Consider the following 10,800-nt stretch of genomic DNA (forward strand, 5'->3'; position numbering starts at 1 on the left):
AAATGTCGTTTGACGAAATGAAACAGAGAACGGCAGCCGAGACAGCGCTCTCACACAACACACATACACACATACACACACACGAACGAAGCAACATTTGTATTTATGGCAGCTGAAAACAAGTAATTAAAGCGCAAATTAACAGCCGCCGCCGACGACGACGACAACAACAACAACAACAAAACCAAAACAGAAAATGAAAACTTGGCGGGGGGATGAGGGAACGAAACGATGACGACGATGACAATTAAGGCGGCGGCAACATTTGGCTGTAATTCATTTTACATACCCGTATGAACAGCATGAACAGCAAACATTATTATTGCCGATATTCGTTTCTTCCTGTTCCCGATTGCTATTCGTGTTTTTAACAACAATAAAAGTCAAATGCAGCATTCATTGAGCTTGCCAAATGGCATCATTTGAGTTAAATGAAAAGCAAAACAAAAACTTTTGCCAAGTTGTCGACTCATTAGATTTGTGCTCAAATACATATGTATGTACTTGTACATGCATACATACATACATGCTATGTGTACGTGCATATTGCCTTTGTTGTTGCTGGCTAGGCTATTAGGTTTCTGTATATTTTAATTGCTAATTGCATTTGTTGTTTTGCAACACTTTAGCATTCGCGCGTTCCCTTCCAACACTTCATCCATCCATCCATCAGCCCTCCGCCATTTCCGTTGTAATTCAATTAAATCATTTTAATGCAGCACATTCAAATTGGCAACAAATTTGCACAAGCAAAAACAACAACAACAACAATAACAACAAAAATATACAGAAAACTGCAGCTAATTAAATGTACGCATTATGCAAGGCAATTACTGCTGGCCAGCTATTGTTGTTGTCGTTTATTTAATTGAATTTCAATGCGCAAATCCATAGAAAATGTTGTAAATTTATTGACTGACTTAATGGCCTACCCAGCCCCAGCCCCAGCTCCAGTCTACCCCTAGTCCCAACCAATTGCCATGATTTAGCCAGCGTGTGTATTTTAAGCATTTTGGTTTAGCATCATTTAACCTGGCAGAACGGAAGCGCTCGTTCGCGTTCGCGCCCACTCCCACTCCCACTCCCACGCACTGGCAAATTAACACGAATAGGCCAAGTGTGGCCAAATGGCCGACGCAAGACGCGGCACAACAGCAGCAAAAAATCGTTTCAGAAGTTATTACTTTGAAACTATTTTATTTAATTGCTTTGTTATATTAGTTGTATTTCCGACTGTTTCATTCATTATTCATTGGAATTTTTATACGCTATGAAACCGTTGTGTCTTTCGAAAGGGTCAAAGGTCAGATTATCAATGCCAATATCGGTTAATACATTTGTATACAATTTATTTATTCAACATATTATTAATTAGGTATGAAAGCTAATATAGCAATATGGAGTCAGGTGGTGGGACTCATTACGAAATAGAATCCTCGAATCATTAACAGAAAATGAAAATAAATTTGTTAGTTACTCTGTTTGCATTACCGAATTTTTTAAAATTTGGGCAAATACTGCATCGACCGACGCGTAGGTCGCAAGGTATTTGGGAAATTTCAACTCCTAAGGGGGGAAAATGGAAAGTTTTTAATACTAATATATATATATATATATATATGAGTACTCAAGTACTCAAGTTTACAAAACTTGGGATTTATTGAGATTTTTTTGCTCATTTTATTCAAGCAAAAAGTTTCTATTACGAATTTCTCTCGATCGATCTCATTTCTGAACATAATTAATGTTATACTACTAGCTTGGCAATTCATCACTTACGAGTATTTCATATCTGAAAATGCAAATTTTTGCAAATATTTTAGCAATGCTTCTACTGGACTGGACTAAGTGATGACGTAAACTATCTATCATCTGACGGCACCAAAAGGCGCGTAACAGTACTTCATGAAATAACAGTACTGTTCACTTACCCTTCTTGGCGGTACTCTTGCCGGGAATTTGGCTGCTGGGTTGTTGCTGAGACTGACTTTTCGGCAACGTTGTCGTCGCCGGGATGGATGAGTTAGTGCAGCTATCGCGTGACTTCTTGGCCACACACAGATTCAATGGCTGATCGAGTGGCGCCATCACCAAGGCTCCTGGCGCCGAGGCGCTAGCATTCAAGTGCATCCCGATGCCACTCTCCTCCTCGCTGGCATCGCTCAGTGAAGCGCTCCGCAGCGTGCGCTGCTCGTGCTGCTGTGCATATTGCTGCTCAAAGTTTCGCAGAATGCTCTTTGGTGATTTTGCGGGGCCTACGGCCATGGACGCAGCGTCCGAGGCATCTTTACTTGCAGTCAGACCACTCGCTGCCTGCAGCTGATGGGCGATGGAGGAGGACGTTTGCTGGGGCCATCCGAGTATGTCGGCTATGGAGTGCGGGGTGGGGCGATTTGGCGGGCGGGCATACACATGTGCATGCCAGGTGGCTGTGGAGCTTGCAGATGTGGTTGTTATGGGATATGGCGTAATGGAGCGACGCGGCTGCGGCTGCGCCTGAGGCTGTGGCGTTGGCGTGGCCGTTTGTCGAGTGGACTCGTACTGAGTGGCGCGTGGCGCTTCCAGTTGTTTTTGCAGAAAAGTTGTCGGTGACCTGCTGGCCGAGAAGGGACTGACGCTCAGTTGCCGCTGCTGTTGTTGTTGTTGCTGACTATTGTTGTCCCGATCGCGCAGTAGATTGGCGAGCTTTTCCTTGCCGCTCGGACTAATGCAATTGGTGCTCATGTTGGCGGCTGGCGGTATGGACAGCGGACTGCTGTAAACATACGAACTGGTCGCCATTTTATATGGAGTAGTAGTGTGAATGTTGCTACTGTTGTTATTATGCTGTTGGTGCAGCTGCTGTTGTTGATCCTTGACTAAAGTCGATGCGGCCGTTTGTGATCCATAAGCCTGCGCCAAGGCGCCGCTGACCATTTCCGCTGCCACCAAAGAATCGCGTTCAGTTTCGGGCATCATTTAGGGCAAACCGAGAATGGGCGAGCTGTAAGAGGAAATAAAACGAAAGGGAACATTAGTATCAATCGTGCCATGCAAATTTCAAACTAAATGCGGCACACAGTATGAAATGAATATATAGGCCTAGCCTTTATATAGTTTCTTGTTTGTTGTAAAGAAATAATTTATAGAATTAGACTTCATGTGTTGAGCCTTTCACTAAAAATATTTCTTAAAGCATTTAATAATTAAATGGTCGCTTAAGGGTAAAAGGTTATTATGAAGATTATGCGATCCCATATCGCATAAATATTGATAATCAGCATGAGAAGACAAATCGATCTAGACATATCCGCACGCTTGGCATTATTTCGGAAACGGCTAAGCCCACATTAAACAAATATGGTACCTGTACCTGTGCTAGCTAAGTTAATTTACCAACCTAGTTGAGGATTGTCAGAAAAAACTTCTCTGCTCGACCCCATGTAATGCAATAAAGTACAGTCAATGCGCCGCCAACCTCCTCAGTGAAATGTAGTTCAGCTTAGCTTCATCGCCCGGTGGTTTACTCCTTCACTTACTTTCAGCCTGTCGCACTCCGCACCCGTCCTTTATCTAACACACGACAGCCCTTGCCTATTTACTGGCGCACGTTACACGCGCCCTGTGCTGTGATTTGCATAACAAAATGTTGCACAACTGTCGGGGTCAGCAGCAACACGAACAACACCAAGAACAGTGACGGCAGCAGCAACAGACGTAACCTCGAAAAAGGATTCTCAGCCAGCCAGGCGTTGCCGTCACATACGTTAGGGGCCACTGCCTTGTAGCCTTGTGTGCGCATTTGTCATAGTGTGTGTGTGCTTGACTTTTGTGAGTGTTGGCATAAATTTATGGCACAACATTTGAGTGTGGCACAATTTAACTTAATTTTCAATGCGAAAGCAACATATACATTTATACATATATTTAGTATATATTAGAATACGTATGTACGTGTATATGCAAAAAGTGAGGCACTTTAAAAGCCACTTTAAGGTTGTTGGAAAAAATCTGAGAATCGTTATTTGTGATGCATTTTACATTTTGGTTGTTAGCTTTGCCTCAATAAATACCCATACTTTTTAAAATATGAATTTGTGAGACTTTTTGCTAAAGCTTGTACAACGTTGTTGTGATATTTTAAAAAGTTTTCTTCGAAACGCCATTGCAGGTTACAAAAACAAACAGTAGAGATTTTAGTATGTATGTATGTAAATATATTGATGAAGGTCTAACCACTTGCGATGCGAAATTTCTTCGTCATTTGTATACGTGTGTCATTTGTATGTATGTGGTGATTTAGATAGGAGGCCACTGTCGATTTTCCATCACTGAGATTTTAGGTATGAGAATGGCGGTAGTCGGCTAAATCACCACAAAGATGCAAGTGAAACTACCAAACTCATCAGTGAACAGGAGGTCCAACTGGTCTTTTTATACAACAAAAACTTAATAATATCAGAAAAAGCCATTCTAGAAGAGCTCCCGTTCATTATGCGATTGGATGATGTACAACACACCTTAATCTCTAAATTAGTTAGCATAATTAAGTTGTTGTTGCTTACTAGTTGGGTGCAATTTTAAACGTAACAAAACACTGCATCGAAAAATAAGAAGTTTGTCCTACTTAGGGGTGCATCAATATTAATTTTGGTGATTCTAACTTTTATACTTTCCGAGATCCTCGCCTTCATACAGACGAATGCATATACGGTTGCTACGCTTCTTTCTGTTTAATTTCACTAAATGAGTATATAGTGCCTGATTATCCTTTGGTTACAGTGTATAACAACCTCTGCGCGCTATAATGTTGGCAACATTTTTCATGGCATTTAAATGTGCCGTTATGTGTCATATTTCATAGCTGACAACCCGAAAAGCAATTTAAATTAATACAAAGTGCAAACTCATTTAAAATCCAACACACGGCACACACACAAATATTCTGACATACAGAAGCACACACGATTTGTAACTCACACATTCACACAAATGACGTCGCAGTCGAAATGTCATTTCAAAGAAGCGCGCGTTTTCCATGGCGCTCAATAACGTAATGCGTACTTAAATGCTTTTTATTGCCAACAACAGCAAAAAAAAGGACGACGACAACAAAAAGATGGCAGCCCTGCCCGCCCACATTCGCTTCACTTCACCTAACAGATTGCGTACAAATTGAGCGCGCAAGTGGCGTGATGCGCTCTCAACATACTACACAACACTCGAATGTTGCTAGCAACATGTTGCCAGGCACAATCACTTAGAGAATCAACAAAACAAAGCGAAACAACAAAATAAGCGTAAAAAAACAACGCCAATTCAACTCAGTTAAGCTTTCGAAAAGGTTACATGGGGGTCGGGTCGGTCGGGCGATGGCTCGGAGAGGACGATGGATGGCGGCGGACGAGGAATGGACACATTCAAGCAGCGGAAGCGAGGCAGGCAAGCGGAAGAAGTTATTTCAATTGCCTGCCCAACTTTGATGGCAGCAATGGAAGGAGAAAACGAGAAGTTGAGTGAGGGTACGGGCGCCCGGGAGGATTGGATTCCGCGCAACGTAAGGCACGTATATTGGCTTAATGTATGTGGGGCCGTGTGGGTGAGTGTCAGTGTGTCGTCTGTATATATGTGTGTGTGTTAGTTACCTGGCACGCTTTTGCCTTGGCCTGCCAACCAAGCGTTGGTGAGCGGGGGGAAGGCGAGCAAGTGTGCCCATTATACGGGGGCAGGCTAATGCCATTTAAGTTTTTGCCCGAGCTTGTCTGCCAACACACTCACGCACACTTCGACACATACTCCTCGTATATAAATACAGTAAGTATAAGTTGCTTTATTGCGAGTTCCTGCATATGTACTTTTTTCCCATAATTAAATGATAAATAAGTTATTCTCGCTATTATATTCCTATTGATAGCATCGAAGACTAATTGTCATTGATTTATTCCCAAAGTAACTCCTTTGTTGAATCCCAAAGATTCTTAAAATTATCTAGATGTTTTTGAGTCTACTTGTAAATTCAAATTTTACTGCTTTGCGTATTTCTTCAATTAAAGCATTAAAGCATATAATCACAATAATTTATAGACGTGCATACACGTATATTTGTACATCAAATTAATCCTTTCCTTTATGATTTTAGCGAGTGTTGCGAGATTTTACTGTACTTCTACACACACACATATTAGTATTGCAGTTTTTTTTAGTACAGACATTGTGTACATTTTGCCTTTGGAACATTTGCCTCCATTATTGTGCTTGAGGCTTAGTCCTTTGCTGGCCAGCCCTCGTACTGTCTCCTTCATTCACACTCCCCTGCGCTCACTTGCTTTGGCTGAGTGCTCCTTACCTATTTTATTTTCATTTTATTGCATTGACAACACATTCCTTGCCGCTTCGGCATGCCATTTACTTATGCCGCCTGTTCGCCTGTCACTGCGCGGTGGTGGGGGCGGCTTGGCATTTTAACAAGCTACTGTCGAATCTTCATCATAGCCTCTACAGTTCCTGTGACCCCTCTGCCCTGGACTTCACATGCCTGCCGGCTGTGCGGCAGCTCCTTTGCTTTTCAGCTTTTGCTGCGTCGTCTCGGGCCATGTGTTAGTTTGACGTTGAACGTGCCCGACTTTAGTCCACGTTACTTTATTATTTTAGTTTTATTTTTTGCGGAGAATCAGCATAATTTAATGTGCTTCGTTTCGTGTGCCAAAGGACATTCGCAGCGTTTCCGTTACATCTATTTCCTATGTATGTTTGTATATACTTGTTGTTGTTGTCAGCCTGGCAGTTAAAGTATAATTCATCATTTATTATACATTTTTCTAGGCCTCTCTTTTTTCATGCAGGGCCAGCAGTTTGAAACCAAATATACTTGTATGTAGTATTTACTAACTAGTATAATGCTTTTGCTTAAATGCTCGTGGAGTCTCACACTGAGCCACAAGCAGTTGGTTAGTTAGCTGCTTTAAAAATAAAAGCTCCGTTTGCCGCAGTCTGCAGTCAAATAAGAAAATAATTTGCACAAAAATTCGACAAAGTCCGTCATAAAATTTAAATCTGAATCAGGTTTGTGTCAATTCACATACTCGGACATACATAAGTATGAACTCAATTGTTCTGTCATCTGATTAAAGCAACTCTAGCTGAATGTCAGACACATACTTGCATAATTTGATAAATTTGTGTGCCAACGTTTTGCCTGTCTGTTCGTAAAATGCCAAGCAATGAGTTGCTCTCCATGACTGATTTTTGGAGAATTTTAACTTAAAAGGGGGAAAAGGGGCTCCAATTCTACCGATCGAAATGAAATGTGCACTCTAAGAAAAATACGATAGAAATTTATGGAATCTGAAATATTGATTCAAATAGCTGTAGGTCCTAGAAAATTCGAGCTCCAAAGCAGGGAAAAGGGGTTTCAAATTTTGTATGAAAAAGCGGAATTTTCAAACTGAGTTACTTGAAACTTAAGGTGGCCTACCCTTGGCCTGATGGATAACTTCCTCTTGTAGCGAGAACACTGTGAGTGATGTCAGTGTGCGATCACAGTCGCTATAGCAGACATTTTTCCGCATCTTTACACCCTTACTAGGATCTCCACGTCTGGACAGCATGCGTCATACTTATTTGTACGGGTATGTATGTTTTTTAATGTCAGACATTGAATAGCAAGTAGCAGTTAAGTTACTTGGAATGCGTCAGGTTTCCGGGTAAATAGGCAGGTAGAACACGAGAATCAGAGTCAGAGTATGGCAGCATCCTGGGGGAGCGTTAATTGATTTTTACGGTGCGTTAATGAATGTTTGCATAATTCCGGCGCGTTCTTTAACGCCTTGGCTGCTGCCGTGACAACGCAAAAATGTTCTACACGTCCTTTGCAGTTGCTAGGGGAGTGTTAGTGTGCACACACAGCAATAAAAACGAGAATAATACACACACACACACAGACACACACACTAAAACACATACATCCTTACGTACACGTACAAGGATGTACAAGCATTCGGGGACGTGTGTCTGCGCTCATATTTCACTTGAAATTACTTGAATATTTTATGAAGTTATGTGCTCGCTAATTAAATTGACGTGCCACTCTGAGGCAAGGCAAGCGGCGTGTGGCGGGCACATTACATGACGATGCAGTATCGACAGCCTTGGTCACACATACCACCACCTGTGCATGTATGTGTGTGTGTGTGTGTGTTTGTGTGTATGTGTTTGTGTATGTTTGCATGCGCGGTAATTTTAATGAATTTACTTTTGTCGTGCGCAAGTTTTTGTTTGCGTTTCCAACTTGTTGGTCGCCTTGCACTTGCACATTTGCAACATTGTTGTTGCCCCTTATTAATTGTCTGAAATATGTGGGGCAGCCGCCTTAAAGCGGCCGCATGCTGTTACAATTTTTGAGAACTTGTGAGTTTTATACTTACATGACATGCCGTCGTAGATAAATTTCTCAATAAGCTCTTTTCAAGTTTCAAAAAACGAAATATTCTCAAAATAAAATACTTTTGCCAGCGCTCGTTAGCATAGAATTCGTTTAACTTTCGACGTGCTCGACAAAACTGAAAATTGAATTATGTAGTCTAAAGTAAAAGTCGACGACAACTTGAATGAAATTTATTCCACTTCAATGACAACAAGGTCGAAGGCATCTGTACACAAAAGTGCGAGAAATACAAAAATAAACTGACCTGCCATAGAACTCGCCTGAATTTCTATTCCTTCCCCATTCCAAGGGTCTGTTTTTTGGTCTGACATCAACTCGATGCGTTCTTCTGGCGACTTTTTTTGATACCCTATATAAAAAGGGTAAAGAGTATACTAGTTTATTGCAAATGTATGCAACACACAGAAAAACCCCCGAAAATATATGTATTTTTTCTTGATCTTGATTTTTTCTTAATTTAAAATAATTAAGTCATAAAAACATATTTATTTCTTGTTTTTGCAGAAGTATGTACTTATGTACTACTCTAGTATTCCATTCTCGTCTGTTGGTAGTTTTTAGTATTTTCGCAGAAAAATAAAATGAATCGTAAATTGAAGAATGAAATGGAGTTGTTGAATTTTTGTTCTAAAATTAGTTAGTGGCCTAATTTAAGGATCACACACAGGCTCTTAAAATTAAAACTGAAAAGTAAATGGAAGCTTGTGAAATAAACAATATATTCAATAACGAATCCGAATAACTCGATGGGAGAATATTTGTTGGTCTTCCGAATAAAAACTTAAAAACGACGGGTTAAATTTAAAACAAGAGAGAACGCTACAGTCGAGCAAGCCCGACAGTGTAATACCCTGTACCCAGGTAAACTTCCGTCACTGAGTTATATGCGCCCATAGCAGCAGCAAAAAGAGGAAGAAGAAGAGCGAACTTGTTGCTGCAGTTTGTGGGGGTTGTACTGTAGAGAATTTGTTTCGCTAATAACTTTTCTCAGAATTGACCGAATTGGATAAAATTTTAAACAACTGTAGACAATTATATATTAATTATGTGTGCAAAGTTTGGTTTAGGTAGCATTTGAAATGTGGACGCTATTGACGAAATTCTGTAGCGGGGGAAGGGGGGGAAAATTAAAAAAAAAAAAAATAAACTCGTCCTTACTCGGACCTAGGAGAATCTGGATGCCAACTTTGGTTATTCTAGCTTTTATAGTTTCTGAGATCCTCGCGTTCATCCAGACGGACAGACGGACAGACGGACGGACAGACGGACGGACAGACGGACGGACATGTCTAGATCGATTTCTCTCGTCATGCTGATTCAGAATATATATACTTTATGGGGTCGGAGATGCTTCCTTCTGTATGTTACATACTTTGCACAAACCTAATATACCCTTTTTACCCTACGGGTACAGGGTATAAAAATAAAAATAAAATAAATGAGGAATGAATGTTCCGGTTAAACAGTTTAGTGTAAGTTAAATGTGGGAGCAAGTTGGTGAGAGTTCTTTGATATACACAAACATTATGTTCATATAAGATCTGCAAAAACACTATTTAGAGAAGTAATGTAAATTCTGAAATTACTTACTCTTCCTCGACTATTTTAATACTCAGATCTAAGTCAATTAAACAGTCGTCAGTCTATTAGGTACTTTGTATATATTTCTTATAATTTGTGCACACAATTAAGTGTTCGATTAGAGAAATCGGTACTCTTCGTTTGTTCTGACAGAAAGCTTAATACCTCTTCCTCTACTATGTGGCCAGTCCTTAATGTTAATTTGCAGTTTTAAAAATATAGCATTAAGAAATGGAAGCGCCGTTAGCATGCAAGTACATACGATTTGATATGTGCGTTTTACTTATTTCGATACACATATAATATGCATGTAAGTGTGTAGATGTGCGTAGCTAAGCACCTACACACGTAGTGGCTGCCTCGAGATGGTCCTGCCACTGCCACTTTTATAAAAGCTGCCAAATCATGAAGGCAGACAAACATTATGAAGCTATTTTGAGTGAAGCATTTAAGCGCTTACTACAATTCCCTGAAGGATGTCTTCAAGTTGTTGGTGTGTGTGCTTTTTCGAGCAGTTATATTTATTTTTTATTTTTATTGACAGCATTATATTTTATTTATTATATTGAATCCATGTCATTGTGCTGCCACGAACAGCCAACGAAACGGGGCGCACTCAATACTCGAACCCCCAGCCTCAGATCCAAAGTGCCCATAGCACGTCCAATAAATGGAATATGTTTGCTGTGTGTGTGTGTTGGTGTGTCTGTGCCATTATTGTCAAGTCAGCATATAAAACAGTCTCGAAGTTTGCAGGGGAGTGCCAAGCTAAGGGAGCAACGTCTACTTTCCTATGT

At 40.6% G+C, this 10,800-nt stretch overlaps 1 protein-coding gene across 1 annotated transcript in view; it reads right to left on the minus strand.

Annotated features, from left to right (window-relative positions):
- Positions 1–8,520, minus strand: part of LOC115621912 (homeotic protein labial) — a 40,054-nt gene extending 31,534 nt beyond the window's left edge. Inside the window, exons 1-2 of the mRNA XM_030515746.1 lie at positions 8,403–8,520; positions 1,932–2,983 (exon numbers count right to left, since the gene is read on the minus strand). Coding sequence (XP_030371606.1) covers positions 1,932–2,958 — 1,027 coding nt within the window. The 5' untranslated portion in view covers positions 2,959–2,983; positions 8,403–8,520. The remainder of the gene's footprint in view (positions 1–1,931; positions 2,984–8,402) is intronic.
- Between the last annotated feature and the right edge of the window lie 2,280 nt (positions 8,521–10,800).

Source organism: Scaptodrosophila lebanonensis, unplaced genomic scaffold (genome assembly GCF_003285725.1).
Source record: "Scaptodrosophila lebanonensis strain 11010-0011.00,11010-0021.00 unplaced genomic scaffold, SlebRS2 tig00000024-arrow-pilon, whole genome shotgun sequence".
NCBI classification, from domain to species: domain Eukaryota; kingdom Metazoa; phylum Arthropoda; class Insecta; order Diptera; family Drosophilidae; genus Scaptodrosophila; species Scaptodrosophila lebanonensis.